The sequence below is a fragment of the Phocoena sinus genome, chromosome 2, assembly GCF_008692025.1.
Source record: "Phocoena sinus isolate mPhoSin1 chromosome 2, mPhoSin1.pri, whole genome shotgun sequence".
NCBI classification, from domain to species: Eukaryota; Metazoa; Chordata; class Mammalia; order Artiodactyla; family Phocoenidae; genus Phocoena; species Phocoena sinus.
In genome coordinates, this window is record NC_045764.1 from 94040759 (window position 1) to 94063155 (window position 22397).

General features: G+C 41.7%; 1 protein-coding gene across 3 annotated transcripts in view; it reads right to left on the reverse strand.

Moving 5' to 3' along the window:
- EIF2AK4 (eukaryotic translation initiation factor 2 alpha kinase 4) overlaps nt 1–22397 on the reverse strand; it is a 114635-nt gene that overhangs the window by 37924 nt on the left and 54314 nt on the right. For all 3 annotated transcript variants that reach the window (XM_032621786.1, XM_032621787.1, XM_032621789.1), the window contains 8 exons: nt 16940–17373; nt 16007–16076; nt 13418–13501; nt 11508–11630; nt 9535–9639; nt 7618–7675; nt 6576–6655; nt 3434–3535 (listed from right to left, as the gene is read on the reverse strand). In XM_032621786.1, coding sequence (XP_032477677.1) covers nt 3434–3535; nt 6576–6655; nt 7618–7675; nt 9535–9639; nt 11508–11630; nt 13418–13501; nt 16007–16076; nt 16940–17373 — 1056 coding nt within the window. The remainder of the gene's footprint in view (nt 1–3433; nt 3536–6575; nt 6656–7617; nt 7676–9534; nt 9640–11507; nt 11631–13417; nt 13502–16006; nt 16077–16939; nt 17374–22397) is intronic.

Consider the following 22397-nt stretch of genomic DNA (forward strand, 5'->3'; position numbering starts at 1 on the left):
GATGCAGCAAAAGCAGTTCTAAGAGGGAAGTGTATAGCTATACAAGCCTACCTCAAGAAACAAGAAAAATCTCAAATAAACAATCTAACCTACACCTAAAGGAACTAGACAAAGAAGAACAAACAAAACCCAAAGTTAGCAGAAGTAAAGAAATCATAAAGATCAGAGCAGAAATAAATGAAATAGAAACAAAGAAAACAATAGCAAAGATCAATAAAACTAAAAGCTAGTTCTTTGAGAAGATAAACAGAATTGATAAACCATTAGCCAGACTCATCAAGAAAAAAAGGGAGAGGACTCAAATCAATAAAATTAGAAATGAAAAAGGAGAAGTTACAACAGACACCACAGAAATATAAAGCATCCTAAGAGACTACTACAAGCAACTCTATGCCAATAAAATGGACAAACTGGAAGAAATGGACAAATTCTTAGAAAGGTATAACCTTCCAAGACTGAACCAGGAAGAAATAGAAAATATGAACAGACCAATCACAAGTAATGAATTGAAACCCTGATTAAAAATCTTCTAACAAAGTCCAGGACCAGTTGGCTTCACAGGTGAATTCTATCAAACATTTAGAGAAGAGCTTACACCTATCCTTCTCAAACTCTTCCAACAACTGCAGAGGAAGGAACACTTCCAAACTCATTCTATGAGGCCACCAGCACCCTGATACCAAAACAAGACAAAGATACTACAAAAAAAGAAAATTACAGACCAATATCACTGATGAATATAGATGCAAAAATCCTCAACACAATACCAGCAAACAGAATCCAACAACACATTAAAAGGATCATATACCATGATCAAGTGGGATTTATCCCAGGGATGCAAGGATTCTTCAATATACACAAATCAATCAATCTGATACACCATATTAACATATTGAAGAAGAAAAACCATATGATCATCTCAATAGATGCAGAAAAAGCTTTTGACAAAATTAACACCTATTTACGATAAAAACTCTCCAGAAAGTGGGCATAGAGGGAACCTACCTCAACATAATAAAGGCCATATATGACAAACCCACAGCAAACATCATTCTCAATGGTGAAAAACTGAAAGCATTTCCTCTAAGATCAGGAACAAGAGAAGGATGTCCACTCTCACCACTATTATTCAACATAGTTTTGGAAGTCCTAGACATGGCAATCAGAGAAGAAAAATGAATAAAAGGAATACAAATTGGAAAAGAAGAAGTAAAACTGTCACTGTTTGCAGATGACATGATACTATACATAGAGAATCCTAAAAATGCCACCAGAAAACTACTAGAGCTAATCAATGAATTTGGTAAAGTTGCAGGATACAAAATTAATGCACAGAAATCTCTTGCATTCCTATACACTAATGATGAAAAATCTGAAGGAGAAATTAAGGGAACACTCCCATTTACCACTGCAACAAAAAGAATAAAATACCTAGGAATAAACCTACCTAGGGAGACAAAAGACCTGTATGCAGAAAACTATAAGACACTGTTGAAAGAAATTAAAGATGACACAAACAGATGGAGAGATATGCCATGTTCTTGGATTGGAAGAATCAACATTGTGAAAATGACTATACTACCCAAAGCAATCTACAGATTCAATGCAATCCCTATCAAATTACCAATGGCATTTTCTACAGAACTAGAACAAAAAATCTTAAAATTTGTATGGAGACACTAAAGACCCCAAATATCAAAGCAGTCTTGAGGGAAAAAAACAGAGCTGGAGGAATCAGACTACCTGACTTCAGACTATACTACAAAGCTACAGTAATCAAGACAATATGGTACTGGCACAAAAACAGAAACATAGATCACTGGAACAAGACAGAAAGCCCAGAGATAAACCCAGGCACCTATGGTCAACTAATCTATGACAAAGGAGTCAAGGATATACAATGGAGAAAAGACAGTCTCTTCAATAAGTGGTGCTGGGAAAACTGGACAGCTACATGTAAAAGAATGAAATTAGAACACTCCCTAACACCATACACAAAAATAAACTCAAAATGGATTAGAGACCTAAATGTAAGACTGGACACTATAAAACTCTTAGAGGAAAACATAGGAAGAACAGTCTTTGACATAAATCACAGCAAGATCTTTTATGATCCACCTCCTAGAGCAATGGAAATAAAAACAAAAATAAACAAATGGGACCTAATGAAACTTAAAAGCTTTTGCACAGCAAAGGAAACCATAAACAAGATGAAAATACAACCCTCAGAATGGGAGAAAATATTTGCAAATGAATCAATGGACAAAGGATTAATCCCCAAAATATATTAATAGCTCATGCAGCTCAATATTAAAAAAACAAACAATCCAATCCACAAATGGGCAAAAGACCTAAACAGACATTTCTCCAAAGAAGACATACAGATGGCCAGCACATGAAAAGCTGCTCAACATCACTAATTATTAGAAAAATGCAAATCAAAACTACAATGAGGTATCACCTCACACCAGTTAGAATGGGCATCATCAGAAAATCTACAAACAACCAGTGCTGGAGAGGGTGTGGAGAAAAGGGAATCTTCTTGCACTGTTGGTGGGAATGTAAATTGATACAGCCACTATGGAGAACCGTATGGAGGTTCCTTAAAAAACTAAAAATAGAATTACCATATGACCCAGCAAGCCCACTCTGGGCATATACCCAGAGAAAACCATAATTCAAAAAGAGACATGCACCCCAACGTTCACTGCAGCACTATTTACAATAGCCAGGTCATGGAAGCAACCTAGATGTCCATTGACAGACGAATGGATAAAGAAGTTGTGGTACATATATACAATGGAATATTGCTCAGCCATAAAAAGGAATAAAATTGAGTCATTTGTTGAGACGTGGATGGATCGAGAGACTGTCATACAGAGTGAGGTAAGTCAGAAAGAGAAAAACAAATACCGTATATTAATGCATGTATGTGGAACCTAGAAAAATGGTACAGATGAACCAGTCTGCAGGGCAGAAGTTGAGACAGAGATGTAGAGAACAAACATATGGACACCAAGGGGGAAAAAAGAGGGGGGATGGGGATGGTGGTGTGCTAAATTGGGTGATTGGTATTGACATGTACACACTGATGTGTATAAAATTGATGACTAATAAGAACCTGCTGTATAAAAAAATACATAAAATGAAATTTAAAAAAAAAATCAAGAGGACTCTCAAAATATTTTTCAAAAGGATAACCTAGCAATATCTTCAAGTATGATTACAAAAATAAATAAAACTGGGGTAAGTTTCTTATCATGTAAGTGCATAAGCAGAGGTAGATTTCCATTTACTAGAAATATAGAAAATTATAGTAGGACCACTTCTTTCTATATTATAAATACCAGAAAAATACCCTGCATCAAATTCTGATGTCCATGCTACGATTCAGGTTACTGGAAACTGAGGCATTAAAACATCTGATACATACATCTCTGAGTTGGTTGAGAACAAAGATCCTTTCTGAGGCTGTGACCATGGGATGATAGCACATCTCAAAGAAGATAATTCCCAGGCTGAAGAGATCCACTTTCTGAGGAGGAAAAAGAATTTTATTTAGAGCCTAGATATGAAAGCATAATCCACTAGGGAATTATAGGATGAACACTTAATTGGGATTTTGTATAAGTGAAAATAGGCCACAGTAGAAAAAATTCGCTTTGTTCTAAAAAAAATTATAGGTGTAAAATACAGAGGAGAGACATATTTATATTTAGATGATAAAATATTTGGCATGACTTCAATGTTTTTCTTAACAATTAATTGTAACTGGTTTAGCTATACACATAGACATAGATAACCACTGGCCACACACTGAGGATAATCACTACAGAGCAAGGACAACCGAGATCTGTTGAAAGAATTTGCTTTGCATCTTTCTAATCATTGCAAAAGGGAAACACAGACTGCACTCTGCAGCTGATAGCAAAGGTCAGCTACTGATTGCAAAGCCATACCAACGAGGTCAGAAGCACAGCACAACAGAAATATCGTGATGACTCCTAACAAAATATGGAAGTGCCAGTAAAGAAGGTGAAAGGGCAAGTCAGTGCAGAGTCTCAGGCAGGGAGCTGTTGAGGGGAAGAAGGAGGTCAGAAGGCCCTGTGCCTGCGGCAGCTGAGCACAACCCGGCTCAGCAGGAGACTGCTCGTGGTGAACTGCACACAGGCACAGGAGCCACTTTCAAGGAAAACGTCAATGAATTTGGACTCAAGGATTAGTAGGAGAGCCTCTGCAACCAGTGACCTCCAAAGTCTTAAAAACAACCAGTGACCTCCAAAGTCTTAAAAACAAACATTCATTATGTCATTTCCTACACATGTTAGCTGTAGAAAAATGTACATACTGAACGGAACATACCGAAAAGCACCAAGAATACAATAGCAATCACCCATAATCCCACTGCTTAAGGATATTTACAATTGATGGCTAAGATACGCCCTTTTGGTGGTTTTTCTTAAATGTCTACACACACACACACACACACACACACACACACACACACACACACACTATAAAACTAGAACCACACTGTCGTTTGTAACTTTTATTCCCTTACTTTAGCAAGAATATTTTTATACTATAATGTCATTTTTCTAAAACCGGCCTCTAATATTTTAATGACATATTCAATTACATGGATGTCCCATAATTTATTTAACCAGTTTCCTATTTTTTAAAATTTTTTTATTTTATTTTTTTGCAGTACGCGGGCCTCTCACTGTTGTGGCCTCTCCCATTGCAGAGCGCAGGCTCCGGACGCGCAGGCTCAGCGGCCATGGCTCACAGGCCCAGCCACTCCGCGGCATGTTGGATCTTCCTGGACCGGGGAGCGAACCCGTGTCCCCTGCATCAGCAGGCGGACTCTCAACCACTACACCACCAGGGAAGCCCAGTTCCCTATTTTTTAAATGCTTGTTATTTTTCATTGTTATAAACAACACTGTGACAAACCCCTTTTACACCGATCTTTTTGAATGTCCCTGGTTGTTTCCTTAGGATACATTTCAAAAGGTGGATGTGCTGGGCCAAAGGGTAAGGTCCTTTTAAGGATTTCATTATACTCTTACAAACCAAATGCAGAAAGATGACACTAAAGGTGCCTCACCCTCCCTCAGGGTGGGTGTGTCCATCTCCACACACACCCTCACCGAGTATTTGGAGGTCTGCTTCAACTCTGTCACTACCCAGTGCTCTGTCTGAACCAAAACCCAGGCTTCAGTTGCCACTGCTAGCTTGAAAATATGCTTTAATGTGAATTGCGTGCCTCATGTATTTTAAAAATTTAGCTCTATGGTCTTGCCCGAAGTGATCTCATCCAGTCTCATGGCTTTAAATCCCATCTGTGTGCTACTGGCTCTCAAGTTTATACCTCTGACTCTGATCTTTCTTCTGAACTCAAGTCTTGAGTCGACTGGAGCTCTCTAATTGGATTTCTCATCAGGCATTTCAAATTAAACATGCCCTAGACGGAGTATTCCTGCCATCTTCTCCTCCATCTCCCAGGTCTTTCCTCATGGTTCCTCAGCTCAGTCAACTACCCTTCTCCCAGCCACTCGAGGCAGAAACCTGAGCACTGTCCTGTTTTCCTTTCTTTTCCTCACCCAACACCCACTCCATTAGGAAAACCTGTCTATTCCCCTCCAACATGTATTTCATATCTGCACGTTTCTCCCCGTCTCTACTGCCACCACTCTGGTCCCAGCTCAGCCGTCCCACCTGGACTCCTGCCAAGCCTCCGGCAGCAGCTAGAGTGAACTCTCGCTCAAGATCCTTCAGGCGCTGGCTGTGCACGTCCCTTATCATGGCTAAGCTGGCCCTGCATCATCTGACCCTGACCTTTCCTTCAGCTTTGCTTCATGCCTCTCGCCCTCATAGCTCTCACCACGCTGCAGCCACACTGACCTTCTCTCTGACTGTCCTAAGTGAGCCACGCTAGCTCTCACCCGCAGTCTTCTCTCTGTGCATGCTATTTCCTCTGCTTACCCCTCTTCTCTCCCAGCCAAGCTCCAGCCCCCAACTTTGCATGGCTTCTCCCCGCTTTCCTCCTTTATCCTGAAACCCATCCTCTTGGGGAGGCTTTCTCTAGTTAGTCGACCTAAAGATGATGTCTTTTACTGTTCTCTGGTCACTGGACTCCATTTCCTTTCTTCTTAGTTCCTACAGAGTTTGTGATTTAAAAATTTTTTATTTGTCTACTGTCTGTTTCATCCACTATCATCCACCAATGGACAAGTTCCCAGAGGGCTGGAATAAGATGTCTTATTACTTGATTGCCTTGTTCCCTGTGTTCCCGGGGCCTGGCCCAGGACCAGTTAGTTCAAATCTTCTTTAGATGGATGGAGGGACTGTAAGCTCCTTGGCAACAATAGTGCCAGCTTCAGTCACTGTCCTTGGGCATCACGTGTCCTATTTGGAGCAGTCGCTCAATAGACATGTGGATATATATTGAGTGAATGAATGTTCCTGACTATTTCAGCTGGTAACTAAACCCCAAATGCTGTAATCTTGATATTCTTACTATTATCTCTCTCTTGAGATCTTTCCTTTCCCCCCAAAACCTTCCTCTTTACCTGGTTGTATGCAGATTTGGTGCTGCCTTGGACCTCTGGGCTTACATATAAAGCAGTGCCAACCATCCCAGTCAAATGACCTGCATGGAAGAAGGCAGAGGGAAGGATTTCCAATAACAGGACTTAGAGATAAGGCCAATTTTTAACAAAACAAAACAAAAAAAGTTTCTTAAGAGACATGGTCTGTTAATTGTTTACACTATTCACAGGAAGAAGCAGCATGCATTTCACCAAGATATCAACCCTAAATCGTGGATGGCCACACACTTTGTTCCACACAGGATGGCTTTGCTGTGGTAAAGGGGCAGTGCCAGGCAGGAAGACCCCAGATGGCCCAGGTCATGAGGCAACCTCCTATTACCACCTGGGGTCAAAGTATAACTGCCTACCCAGAGGAGTAAATTATTCTAATTGAAGGTCTAATTTCTTAGACTTCTGAAGAACAATCTATATAGTGAAAAGGGAAAAAAATTAAAGCATTTTCATAATTTTGTTAATTTAATGAATAAATTTAATTATAATGAATAATTATAATTTGCTTTAGAATAAAATCTTTACAAATGAAAAAAAGGTTTCACTTTGAGAAATTTTATTCTGTACTGCATATTTAAAATTTTCCTGGACTTCCCTGGCGGTCCAGTGGTTAAGACTCTGCACTTCCACTGCAGGGGGCACGGGTTTCAACCCCGGTCGGGGAACTAAGATCCCCACATGCTGCACGGTGCGCTCCCCGCCAAAAAAATAATAATAAAATGAAATTTTCCTAAGAGGGTAGATCTTATGCTAAGTGTTCTTATCACAAAATTAATAATAATAGTAATAATAAATAAGAGGGCAGGAAGAAACTTGGAGGTGATGGATATGTTTATGGCATAGATTGTGGTGATGCTTTCTTAGGTGTGTATGTACCTCTAAACTCCTCAGGTTGTATACATTACATATGTAAAGTTTTTGTATGTTAAAAAAAGATAAAAGAGAAAAAAAGAAATTTTGTGGATTGCTTGTTAACACACAAATTAAATATACAGTCTTCTGGATTTACCTGAAGGGTCTGATTTAATCAAGTGATCTCCTGATGTATCATCTTGTTTGCCGTCAGCCTAAAAATTCAAGTAAGCCAAATAACAAATTAAAATGTTATATTATTTCACAGGAATGGATTATCATTTCTAAATGAAGACTGACTGAAAAATATTACACGGAAACCAGAATAACTATAATAATGCTTTTTTGAGCTTAAAATTTTTTTTAGTTTAGTTAGCCTACTAATGCAGGTCTCACTGGAAAACCCAGTGAGATCAAGGAGAAGGGCAATTCACTGTAGAACTCCTTCGTGGCAGAACCCCCTGAAAACTTACCTAAACTAATTTATTTTCATATTTCAAATGCCAAAACAGAATCTATTTACTGGGAAAAGTAAAGGTATATTAATAACAACGAACTCACTTTCTAACTCTTCTAATTTTTCCACTGGGTCAATTTTTACTCTTCTTTCCTAGAGGCTGGTCACCAAATCTGTTCCGCTGTCACTGCTAATACCTCTTAGGTAGCCGCCCTTCTTCCACTACATCTGTGACAGCATTCCTCTAAATCACTATTTTTCTGACATCTCTCCACAGATTCCTATCACGAGCACTGCCATCAATAACAGGAGCTCTAATACTCGTAGAGCCAGGCAATGTTCCAGGGCTTTACCTATATTCTTATTTTATGCTGGTGACAACTTTGAAGCTGGTACTTGTATTAGGCACATTTTATGGAAAGAATACTAAGAGGTTAAGTAACCTGCCCAAGGATTCTAGCCCAGGGAAGTGGGCCTCCAGAGCCTGTGCTCTTATCTACCTCCCTACTATTACAGCCTACAGATATCAAGTTACATTTGTTAGTTTGGGGATCAAATCCCCATAGAGCCCTTCCTTGGTCTTAGCACTCTTCAAATTCCCCAGTGTTCTGGTCAGGACCATGTCCTTACTGTCCCCCTTCCATTACCTCCCTCTCTGCTCCTTCTAACCTCACCTTCTACTTTAACCCCTGAGGTTTTTCTCACCATTAATCCAAATCCTAGTTTCTTTTTTTGACCACCCTTATAATTAACTGCATTTACCACAGATTTTGGTGCCTAATCTCTGGCTTATGATGTTAAGTAAAACTCTTCCCCCAGCACTCAAGGCCTGACACCTCCAAGAATCCCCAACCTTCAGGCATCTTCTCTCACTGCTCCCCTACACCTCATAGTTTCAACCAACCAGGCAACATGCTGGCCTTCAACAATCATGTCTGCTTACCCCAGGGCCTTTGCTTATGCTGTTCTTTCTCTCGGGAAGCCCCTACCCTGCTGTCACCAAGCCCTGTCCTCAATCTCAGCCTATTGGACTCCCACCCATCCTTTAAGGCTCATCTGAAATGCTGTTTTCTTTATACAGCCCTCCTTGATCCTCGTAACCATATGCAAAATTTCTCCTGTTTTTAAGTCTTATATGACTATTTCTCTCACTTCACATTATATTAGCTTTGTATGTTTAACAACTACTCAACAGTGTTGTGAAGAAGAGCATTAATACCTTCTGATTTATGTTGTCTAGAACTCATTCTTCTGATGTTTTACCGTTTTTGAGCCTTATTTCCTTAAGCTAACTAAAAGCCCATCGGGTGTAAAGCATCTAGCCCAGTGCCTGGCATGGTAGACCAAAACGTTTCATAAAGTATTTCATGCCTTTGACCTAAATATCACCCACCAACTAGTAATTTTATGTCTCTCAAGTGGAACGCACTCACGAAAACGTATTCACAATTTCAAAGCCTGCAGGATCGTTTGCAGCTGCCCCTTCAGACTTGTATACTTTCCTGGGGATTACACAGCAGAGTTCAGGGAACTCATAGTCATGAGAATGTTAGAAGACAGGATAATTAAGGCACATGGGTCCATTTTCAGGCACACTTGAATCAAAAAAATACTCACAGCAAAGGCTAGATGGTCTGTCGCTAAACCAAAATCACCTATTTTTACATGGTCATCAGAATCCAAAAAAATGTTGACAGGCTTCAAATCTCGGTGAATCATTCCCTGATGGAAAAGAGCAAAGAAACCAACAATTTTTTCCCAAACATAACTTATATCATACCTGTTTCCTCATTTGAAAGGCCAACCTAGTGATGAAAATTGGATGAGGTCTTCTCCCGCAGACCATGCTAGTCCAGGCTGTCTGACCTCCGCAATGTCTCCCAAACGTCCTGCCAATGACCTTGCCACCCTCTCCCAATCTACCTGCTGGTGGTCCTTATCAGGTCCAATCCAAACGGTTCCCTTTGGCATCCAAGACCCCTGTCTATCAGGTTCACAATGATCTTTCTCTCTACTGCATCACAAAACCCTTGCTCTGGTCAGGGAGATACACACAATTTTCATTCCCTCTTCTACTCATTTCTTCAGGCTACCTGCCCTGCCCAGGCTTTTCTCCACTCATTGGAATTGTACCAATATTTACAAGTGCCAACTCATTCATGAAGACTTCCACAGTAATTCTAATAATTCAACTTTGCATTCCCAGCATACCAGGTAAGTGCTCAACGATTACTCGTTACACGAACACTACTTTCTCCCCTTCCTAATAGCATCCTCATCATGCTTACTGTTTCCAGTACTATAATACAGGAAATAAACATAATAAAAACACTTGATGGTGTGATCTCTCTTACTGTTACATGAAGGTAAATTTCGGCTCCCTCAAAAAAACAGGAAGTCCCTCTCAAGTATGGGGTTTGTCATACACTTGTGCCTTTCTCTATTTCTAGGTTTGGCAGTGTTAGACACCCAACAAATGGTTGGCAGGTACTGAGCAGATTAGATGGCAAGAAAGACAGCGCACGGAGCACGGTTCTAGGACCCCGGGACGCTAGCACAGTAATAGAGTTCTAATGACCTTCATTAGAGCTCATTTTTATGTCCAACCTTGCAAATTCCACTTCCACCAAATCATTTATAAACTAGACATCTGTAAATTATAGTCCTGGCTTTTTACTAAATATGGTACAGTATAAATAATTTAAGGTTAAAGAAAATTGAGGCAAAGGAAAAAACGTATTTACACTAACACATTAGACAATCCCATTTTTAAAATGTAAGCAGTGTTTCATCTTGAAGCTAGGTCCATTAGCATTTACATCATGATGACAATTTCTAGCTTTACAGTGACTTTTATACATGCGGCAAACTATGTTAGTCTCATCTCTACCCTTGCTAGATGACTTTCTAATTTTCCCATGTTCCTAGGAAAGGTAGCACTGAGTCAGAAGCACATATCTTGACAGGTATTAATCACACTCTCACTTTATCTAAACCACTCAAGGAATCATCCTCATGTTCTATACATGTTCAATTATTTCCACCTAACCCGGAGGCTGGCAAACTTTTTCTGTAAAGGACCAGACAGTAAATCTTTTAGGCTTTATGGGCCACCCAGTCTCTGCCACAACTACTCAACTCCACAGTGCAGCACAAGAACAGCCACAGGCAACACATAAACTGGTATGGCCCTGTTCCAGTACAATGTTATTTATGGACACATTTGAATTTCATAGAATTTTCAGGTATCATGAAATATTACCCTTCTTTCAATTTTTTTTCAACCATTTAAAAATGTAAGGGCCAGTCTTAGCTCACAGGCTGAACAGAAGCAGGTAGGGAGTTAGATTTGACCCATGGGCTATAGTTTGCTGACCCCTCTTCTATCCTTCAATGCTTTCTTTGAACTTTGATGCTTTATACTATTTTCTCGTCTTTTGATATGTTCTATTTCCTATAAAAATAGATTATTTCAACATACCCATAATTTTCCCTCTATTTTAGGTTTTCTCAAATCTCCCAATATTTGATTTTGTTATAAGTTTTATGTAAACGTAAGTTTTTCAGATATAAAATATTGCAAAGCTTACTTTTTCATGGATATAAGCCAATCCATCCAGAATCTCTCGGAAAAGCCTCCAGAGCCTGACGGTGTCTCGATATAGTCCCTGGTCAATTGTGTCACGTAAAGTGCTCTTTTCACAGTACTCCATCTATGGACAAGAACAAACCAGGCAGGATTTGATGATATAGAGTTTCAATTAAGGAGGACAATGGCAATTAATGTAATCCCCCATTTTAAAATGTGTACCATGGATTTTAAATACTTATGGAAAAGGCTTATTTTTTTTAATTAAAAAAAGAAACCAACAGTATTAAAAAAAATTGGGAAGAAATATGCATAATCTTAGCACTCCAACAAAATCATTTTTATTTTTTATATTATTGTTCATTAAAAAAATAAGACTTTAAAATCCTTGTCACATATAATATGAAAACACTTAGAATTAAGTAAAAGTGTATTTTTTGTTTTACAAGATTGTTTCCAAACCCAAATTTCCAAGGGCTAATTAATAATCCAATGATGTCATTTGCCTTTCTCATTTGCATGTTAAATTAATGACAATGACCTTCAAGTCTAGAGCAAAACATTGTAAATATCAAAACATTTAAGAAAAGGCCCTATCAAACATTTAAGAAAGGGCTCTATCTCATCCTTCTTAAGTGTATTAATCTATCAGAAAACAATGCAATATCATTTAAACCTTAGAGCAACATGCAGCATTTGATTTATGAAACTAGCCTATGTTTCAAACCAGTGCCACAGTTGAGATTTCTCATGAAGAAGGACTTTCTTGTTTTCAAAGAGAGGAACATGTCATTTTAAATGAGAGGAATATCCTCTCATGCTCAGAATAACATCTACAAACTCTGACTCATCCTCCAGGCCTCCCACACCAAGATCCTACCACACCTCACGTACCTCTGCTAGGTATTTCTGTCTCACTGTAACTGTTTACAGCATAATGGCATGTAGTAGATACTCAACAGTTAGCGGTTTGGGGGACGAATGCTTTATCATGTGTGTAAGTGGTTTATGTTTAGGGAAAACCTAAAACCCGCTGTAACCCCAGGAAAGCAACCACCTAACTAGACTCTTTTGAAACGTTACACTTGTCTGAGGGCTCCTTCTTGGGCATAGTACTGTATCTCACATTTAAAGATCTGCCTCCTTGCAAATGTGACTGAAAACACTAATAATGACTCACGGTCCTGTTCACTTGGGCCAGAGGCAAGTTTTCCGCTTTGGTCTGTGGCTGTCCCTCTGCTGGCTGAGCTCACCACTGTCCAGAATGCACCCCTCGGAAGTGTGAGCAGGACAAAGCCTATAAGCTTCCCTTTAGCAATGCCCCACTAGAACTGGTTCTCCTGTCCCTCAGGGGTTCCAGGACAAGCCACTTTCCTAAAACCAGGTGGGTGTTTCTTCTGTACACACGAGGATGTATGTGCCTTGTACCTTGCTTGTCCAGATTTAACTTGTTAGACAAAGTAGAGTTTCTGTACATGCACAGTCTAGCGCTTATGGAACTCAGGTGGGTTCTAATTACTTCACACATGTTATTTTGTGTATTCTTCACAAGCCATTGAGGTAACTGCTACTGTTTAATTTATAGGTGGGGAACCTGGGACACAGAATGCTGAAGAACCGTGCCTGAGCTCACAAAGCTGTGACCGGTGGATCCAGGATGTAAACTTACACAGCCTAAGTTAAGTCCAGAGCTGGAACCACTGCCCTGTGCCATCTCCTGCTACAGTACAGGAGAGCATGGGTTCAAGGCAGGGGGAAAGGGCCTCCATGCTATAATCCTCTCTGGCCAATTAATCTTTGGCAGTGCGATGAGCCCTCTTTGCTCGCTCTCTTGCTCTCATCTCCCAAAACCTACCCACCAGCATAGTACTGGGAGTTGCCGTGTCACTGAGCTGCATGCCAGGGCCTCACCTGGATGTAGAGGTAGTGCACAGCCTCAGTGGTTGCCGGTGGCTCACTTTCATGGCAACTGTTCTTTCCATTGCAATCTTCATCCTAACCCAAGAGGAACACACGAGAGCTCAAAATGAGGCTGAAATGAAACAAGATCACCACCACCAAGTCTTTTGTTCCTGCCCCTACCACATAGATAGCTATCCTGCTGCCTTAGAGGGAAGGTGAGTGAGCAGAACAGCAACTACTGTCCTTTAGATGCTTACAGCATTTAAAAGGCAATTTTGCCAATACCAGAATCTAATGCACAGTTTACAGGTCTGTTACTGTACAGAACAAAGATGGGGACAATAGGAAACAGGCGGGTATTAAAGGTAATCCACAGAAAGGCTCTAAGTCAATTCCTTCTCACCACTTGCTATCTTTCTATGGATAAGAAGGGTAGAATGTACACAGGCTAATATTTTAAGACTTCAGTTTTATTGGAATGCCTACCTTTGATGGTAGACTTACTTTGGAAACAGAAGATGAGAAATCCATCTTTAGCTAAAACAATTTAAATGTGATCACATTACCAGATGGCACACTGCCCTCGGCTACAGCACTGAAGAACCACCACCCAGCTGACACTTAGGGTGACCGATCCTCTACACTACTTTTCCACATGGTTAGTCTGCCAGTCCCCTACAGCTGTTCTTCTAACTCATGTCCCTTAAAAGAAAATTCTTTCTTCTTCTAATAGACATATTTAAATACTCCCTCCTACCCCCAAGTATGGGAAAGCATTAGGTAGCATTTGACTGTTTCTGATTTGCATTTTTTGTGTGGAAACATTTTTTCAACATTTTATCTTTATTGAAGGAAAAAAACTGCTCTGGAAACAATCAAATTCTACTATTTTTTTTTTTTTTTGGCCACACTGCGTAGCTTGTGGGATCTTAGTTCCCCGATCAGGGATTGAACCCAGGCCGTCCGTAGTGAAACCTCGGAGTCCTAACCACTGGACAGCCAGGTAATTCCCTCAATTCTACTCTTGAATCATTTATTTATTCTGGGGATTATCTGTACAAGATTGTTAATCTCTTAGAGGCTTCTACCCATCAATTAGAATGCTCATGGGATATCTCCCTTAATTGAGAAAAACCAGAATTGTAAATTTGGTGCCCCCACAATGATTGTATGCATAACTAATGCTAAAACCAAAGCAGTTAGACTACTTGTGCTATTATTCCTTAAACTTCCTCAGGGGTTAAGGGGATTTTAATAGAAAAGGGAAGTACTTTTAAAAAATGCTGGGACTTCCCTGGCAATCCAATGGTTAAGACTCCGTGTTTCCACTGCAGGGGGCACAGATTCGATCCCTGGTTGGGGAACTAAGATCCTGCATACTGCTCGGCGCAGCCAAAAAAAAAAGTGCTGGCTAAAGCATTCAAACCTCATTCAAACCAATTTAACTGCTTATCTAAGACAGTCTATGTGTAGACTTTTTTTTTTTTTTTTTTTTTTTTTTTTGGGGTACAGGGGCCTCTCACTGTTGTGGCCTCTCCCGTTGCGGAGCACAGGCTCCGGACGCGCAGGCTCAGCGGCCATGGCTCACGGGCCCAGCCACTCCGCGGCACGTGGGATCTTCCCGGACCGGGGCACGAACCCGTGTCCCCTGCATCTGCAGGTGGACTCTCAACCACTGCGCCACCAGGGAAGCCCTAGACTTCTTCTTATCTGCTATGAGTGCACCCTGCTTGTAATTATATTTTTATGCCTGGTAGTAAAGTCACTGCATCCAATCCCCAGCTGCAGAAGGTTTCTCTAGCAATAACTGACAGCCCTGGAAATTATAAAGCTTCACACCAACTCCAAGCCATCACCACTGAGGGGCTCTGCTGGCCTGGATGCAGGAATATACAGAATTGAGTGGGGTCCAAGGCTTAGAGCAGCGTTTCTCAAATCTTTCAGACCATGTTGTATTTTATATTACACCTAATACATATACTCATAAGAGACAAGTTCTACGAACAGAGTTTACCTTTACTAGTGTGACACATTTTGGTATTCTTTACTCTTCTCTACAGCATTAAAAATAAAATGAAAAAAATAAATTATAAAAATAAAATAAAATGAAGCTGGTTGTAACCCTTGAAACTGATTTCATAACCCATTACAGGATCATAACCCACAGTGTTAAAACACTGTTCCAGAGGGTGGTTTATGAGAGTAAGTCATCAAGATTAATTGATGTGAGAGAGACCTACATAACTCCACAATTAGGCTGTTTAGTTACTCAATTAATTTGCATTCAACCCTCATCCCCAACCACATAATGTTTCCTAAAATCCTCTAGGAAGTGGTTTTCACTAAAAGCAAAATAAAACAAAAAAAAACCAGTATGTCAATTTATTCTTCTCTTTTTATTATGTGGATAAATTAAGACCTATAAGTAACCCTATGAGTAGCTTACTTTAAAAAATCATGTTTTAAAATCGACAGTTTCTATATCTGCATATCAGATTAAGGCTTTACTATTTTACCTGAGGTTTATAACATCAAACATTTGCTTATGTACCCATCCCATGAAGAATAAAATGGTGTAACTTCTATTTATATATTTACCTGATTCTGACTTTTACTGTTCTCATCTTCATTGTCAAAGATGATATCAGTGTCAGAATCTGAAGCAGGTCTTAAAAAGAGAAATAGAGAAAGACTAAAGAAACCAAATTCCCTGTTACAATTCAATAGCTCAGAGTTATGATAAACTGTATCCAAATGGATACAATGAAATAAAACATGAATGTAAATGACCAGGGTGGATTCTGAGATGCGTTAAACTTTATTAACATCTTTTAAATTAATTAATTAATTAATTTAAAGCTGTGTTGGGTCTTCGTTTCTGTGCGAGGGCTTTCTCTAGTTGTGGCAAGCCGGGGCCACTCTGCATCGCGGTGCGCGGGCCTCTCACTATTGTGGCCTCTCTTGTTGCGGAGCACAGGCTCCAGACGCGCAGGCTCAGTAACTGTGGCTCACGGGCCCAGCCGCTCCGTGGCATGTGGGGTCTTCTTGGACCAGGGCTCGAACCCGTGTCCCCTGCCTTGGCAAGCAGATTCTCAACCACTGCGCCACCAGGGAAGCCCTGAGATGCGTTAAACTTTAAACTTTATTTTAGGATCATAATTACTGGTTTGGTAACCCTTTTTAGAACTGCAGTAGGTCCTATGTCAAGACTCCAAATTAGTTCCTTTATGCTCCACAGAGTCGGAAGCCCTTACCTAAAAAGAATGCTCTTTTAAAAATCCTATTAAATGTATTAAGAGGAGGGACTGGAAGAAGTTTCTATTTTTCCTTCCTCCAGGGCTTGGATTTTGGAGATCTCTTGAAGGTATTAGAGGGGAAAAACCCTTGGACTGAATTTGGTTACTCTCTAAAACTGAGTTGCATATACATGTATTTCATCATGGTCCACAGGACTGGATTTCTAACCAAGTCCCTCCCCTTCCCCGGCCTGGGCTTGGCGGGGATGAGCCAGCAGCGCCCGGGAACTCTTACAGGAAGGACTGTGAGAAGACGCCGTTGTGCTCCTCGTCGTCATCCTCGTCGCTGCTGGAGTCCGGGCCGGCGGCGGGGAAGCGGGCGCTGCCCGAGCGCTCAGCCGATGTGCTCCACTCCACCGAGCTGCTGAGGATGGGCGGCGGCGCGGCCGCCTCCACGCTGCCCGGGCCGTCCGTGTCGCTGTCACCGATGGGCAGTCGGGGCAAGGCTCGCCCATCCAGGGCCTGGGGTCCCGCCTCTGGGGGCGGCGTCGCGGGGCCCGCCGGCCGCTCGTGCCTCTCGATCCAGGCGTTGTAGTAGCGCACGATGTTCTCGTGGTGCAGGCGCGACAGCAGCGTCACCTCGCCCTTGATCCTGCGGAAGTGCCTGCTGGCCGGGTTGATGGGGATGCGCTTCACCGCGTAGCAGCAGCCGTCCAGCTTGTTCTGCACCTGCCGCACGAAGGAGAAAGGAGAGGGGTCCGGCAGGTCAGCCACTCCAAACCCTGTACCGACTGGCATCCCTACCGTGTCAGCCCATCCCCTCCCAAGGAGAACCCCGAGTTCTGAGTCAGAACCCACAGCTACAGTCGAGGACCACGTGTCTGAAGTTCTTAAGCTGAAGAAAGTCGTGACTGCCAAAAACAGAAAACGTATCACCCCAAGCTAAATGTATAGAGCCTGCTAAGAGACTCTGGGGAAAACATAATCTCCATTTTAATCATTCATTTTATTGACGATTATATCCCTGCTTTCCCAATATCACATCTGCTATCTAAATTTCCAAGTAAACCTTGTTGCTTTTTTAACCTTGTTTTTAAAAAATCATCTTCCAAACTCAGTGTAAATTTTTAGAAGGTGATTTTAGTTTCTCTCCACTTGTTTTTTTAAACTTAAAGTCACCAAACACAAACTAAGCAACAGTTTTAACAGACCTGCATGCAAATTCTAATTCTCAACTTATAAAGAACTTGGGCAAATGACTTAATTTCCTTGAAACTCGATTTTTTAATCTGTAAAATGGCATTTATGCCACTTCCCTTACCTCAAAGGCGACTGTGAGGATTAAATGAAATGATGTGAGTAAAGCACCTGTATCAAGGTGTCACAGAGAAAGGTGTTCAGTAAATAAAGTAATTGGCATTAACACAATTACTGCCCATCGATTTTATTTCTAAGATTGAAGATTTACAACTGATGTTATGTAAGGAAACTAGAACAATACAATTAAGAATAAAAGAAAAACACAAGAAACTGTTTCAAAGGCCAAATCGCCGTATTTTACATACAGGCATCTTATCCCGGGCAGTTTTGCTATGCAATTGGGTCGACTGAAGTATTTTTTATAAAATTTTGTTTTCTGAACCTTCCAGTTCCAACCATGCAGGGCAACTGAAGTGATGGAAACTAACAACTTGCCCATCGCAGAGGGAGAAACTAGTTGGTTACAAAAGAGAGCATCATTCTCTTATTTGGCTCATAGGCTTCTATGCCAAAAACTACTTTTAGGAATGAGAAAGGAATACTATAAAAGTGAGCTTCAGATTATCTTTTTGGGGGTACAGAAATAGTGGTACAAAGTACATTTTTGAGTAAAACAGGTGTCAGTCTGAATGCTGGCTGAAATGTCTCAGTGATGTATGTGACCTCAGGCAAATGACATAACTTCTCTCAGCATCGGTTCCCTCATCTGCAAAATGGGATAATACCTATTTCATAAGAATGTCATGAGATTAAAAGACAAGGTTCACGAGCCACCTGGCACACAGCCGCAAATAGGAAATGTGCTCCCAAAAAATGACAGCCGTGTGTTCTTTTACTGCCACGTTAATAGAGTGGAGGACTGTGGGGAAGTTTTGGCACTGTCTTTCAACCTCATATCTCAGTACATATCACATATGCTATTGTAACCAAGCAGGACCCTGTGGGGCCTTCCCAGGACAAATCGCCCACCATGTCCTCTGCCTGTGTCTTGTTTGTAGAAAAGCTTTATTCTCCCAGGCCTCCCGAGTCACAAAAGGCTGCTCAATAATGACTGAAAGAATGTGAACATGTAGTGACAAAAAAAACAGCATTTGGGCCAGGAGAATTGGTAACAATTTAAAAAGTGAATCAGCCATATAACAGTCACAGAATCTTTAGTTCTTTCCTGAAGGACATAGATAACATGTCTGATGCACATCCCTGAGTTGTTTTACAGATATTAAAACTAAAACCTCCACCAGATAGAAGAATCTAACTGCATGATGAGCATAAGCATGTAGCCCCCAGACCGGCTGGAACCGGTCTGGTTCCAGTTAACATCTTAACTGATGATGTTAAGCCCCGTGACACCACCCTCTTACCTCACCGTCACCCAATCAAAGAATGGTACACGAGCTGACCATGCACCCTGCAACTCTCTCCCTCACCTTGCCTTTAAAAATGCTTCCCTGGAATCCACTGGGGAGTTTGGGTCTCTTGGTTATTAGCTGCCCGTACTCCTTGCTTGGTGCCTGCAATAAATGCTGCAAAATCCTCTATCAAATCCTAGTGTCAGTAAGTTGGCTTTACTGTGAGTGGGTGAGTGACCCAATTTTGGTTTGGTAACACTATGTGTCACTGACTGGGGTGTGGGGCTTGCTACACTAGAACTCTTAGGAATTCATTTATTAAAATGCAAAGGTGCATTAACAGTAATGGGTCCAATTGCTAATGAAATTCCAGATCTCTGAGGAGATGGCCCTACCTTAACCTGAAAATAGAGATGGGGTGTGAGGACTGTTGGGTTCTCACAGGGAGAAACCACAGGAAAAACATGGGGGATTAAGTTACTAAGATGTTTTTGTTATATGAGCTTACTAATCAGTTTTAAGTACTTGAAAGGAAATGAAGTTTGATCATGTTTGGAATTCAAGAATCTAAAATTAAAGTTACAGGAGTTGATCAAAATTATAAAGGGATAATATAAACTTCAATCACCCACTCCTCTTAAAGATAACTATGATTACCTGATCAGGATATCTGTCTGCCCAAAGTAGACCTATTTAATCACCTAAACGTAATAGCTATACTTTCAAGAAGAAAGTTGAAAATTTCCCATGATATTATGACTTTCTTTTGGAAAACCTGCTTAAGTTTGTCTTTCTGTAGAAAAACTAATGTAATTCTTTTTTCAATGTAAAAGGCCTTCCACAGTGATACAGGTAATGCTTCCTAATAATACTCTCAGAATCCGAAACAGACTCATGCCCTATTGATGGTGCGCTACTTTCCTTTTTTGTTTTTGTTTTGTTTTGTTTTGTTTTTGCGGTATGTGGGCCTCTCACTGTTGTGGCCTCTCCCGTTGTGGAGCACAGGCTCCGGACGCACAGGCTCAGCGGCCATGGCTCACGGGCCCAGCCACTCCATGGCATGTGGGATCCTCCCGGACCAGAGCACGAACCCGTGTCCCCGGCATTGGCAGGCGGACTCTCAACCACTGCACCACCAGGGAAGCCTGTGCGCTACTTTCTTATGGGTAAGATGACATATCTCATATGGATTTGATAACAGTAATCTAGGACTCTTAAATTCAAACAAAATACTTAAATTACACAAAAACAGTTGAAAACTCTCTCTTAAGGGGCAGACGATAATAAAAGTTGCCCAAATAGCCTGGAATAAGTAAGGGAAGACCTAACAGCAGCACACCTTAATAATGCATCACGGAGCAGCTTCAAGATGGCGTGGAATCACCTTCCTCCACACAAATACATCAGAAATACATCTACACGTGGAACAACTCCTACAGAACACCTACTAAACGCTGGCAGAAGAACTCAGACCTCCCAAAAGGCAAGAAACTCTCCACGTACCTGGGCAGGACAAAAGAAAAAAGAAAAAACAGAGACAAAAGAATAGAGACGGGACCTGCACCAGTGGGAGGGAGCTGTGAAGGAGGAAAGATTTCCACACACTGGGAAGCCCCTTTGCGGGCAGAGACTGCGGGTGGCGGAGGGGGGAGCTTCGGTGCCACAGAGGAGAGCGCAGCAACAGCGCTGCGGAGGGCAAAGCGGAAAGATTGCCGCACAGAGGATGGGAGCCGACCAGCACTTACCAGTGAGAGAGGCTTGTCTGCTCACTGGCTGGGACGGGTGGGGGCCGGCAGCTGAGGCTTGGGTTTCGGTGGGATCCCCGGGAGAGGACTGGGGTTGGCTGCGTGAACACAGCCTGCAGGGGGTTAGTGCACCACGGCTAGGCAGGAGGGAGTCCAGGGAAAAGTCTGGAGCTGTCGAAGAGGCAAGAGACTTTTTCTTGCCTCTATGTTTCCTGGTGCGCGAGGAGAGGGGATTAAGAGCGCTGCTTAAAGGAGCTCCAGAGACGGGCATGAGCCACGGCTAACAGCGCGGACCCCAGAGATGGGCAAGAGACGCTAAGGCTGCTGCTGCAGCCACGAAGAACCCTGCGTGCGAGCACCGGTCACTATCCACACCTCCTCTCCCAGCCCGGCATGGCCAGGGTCCCGTGATCCAGGGACAACTTCCCCAGGAGAACACACGGCACACCTCAGGCTGCTGCAATGTCATACTGGCCTCTTGCCCCGCACTCCGTAACCCTCCCTCCCCTCCGGCCTGAGTGAGCCAGAGCCCCCAGTCAGCTGCTTCTTTAACCCTGTCCTGTCTGAGCGAAGAACAGACGCCCTTAGGCAACCTACACCAGAGGCGGGTCCAAATCCAAAACTGAACCCGAGAAGATGTGTGAACAAAGAAGAGAAAGGAAAATCTCTCCCAGCAGCCTCGGGAGCAGCGGATTAAATCTCCACCATCAAACTGATTTACCCTGCATCTCTGGAATACCTGAATAGACAATGAATCATTCCAAACTGAGGAGGTGGATTTTGGGAGCAACGATATAAATATATATTTTTTCCCTTTTTGTGAGTGAGTATGTGTATGCTTCTGTGTGTGATTTTGTCTGTATAGCTTTGCTTTTACCATTTGTCCTAGGGTTCGGTCTGTCTATTTTTTGTATTTTTTTTTTTTTAGTATACCTTTTAGTGCTTGTTATCATTGGTGGATTTGCTTTGTGCTTTGGTTGCTCTCTTCTTTCCTCTTTTTTTCTTTTATTACTTAAAAAACATTTTAAAAAATAATTTTTATTTTAATAACTTTTATATTTTATTTTATTTTATCTTCTTTCTTTCTTTTTTTTCTTCCTTTTATTCTGAGCTGTGTGGATGACAGGCTCTTGGTGCTCCAGCCAGGCGTCAGGGCTGTGCCTCTGAGGTGGGAGAGCCAACTTCAAGACATTGGTCTACAAGAGACCACCGAGCTCCAAACAGTGAAAATCTCCCAGAGATCTCCATCTCAACGCCAAGACCCACCTTCACTCAACGACCAGCAAGCTACAGTGATGGACACCCTATGCCAAACAACTAGCAAGACAGGAACACAACCCCACCCATTAGCAGAGGGGCTGCCTAAAATCATAGTAAGGCCACAGACACCCCAAAACAC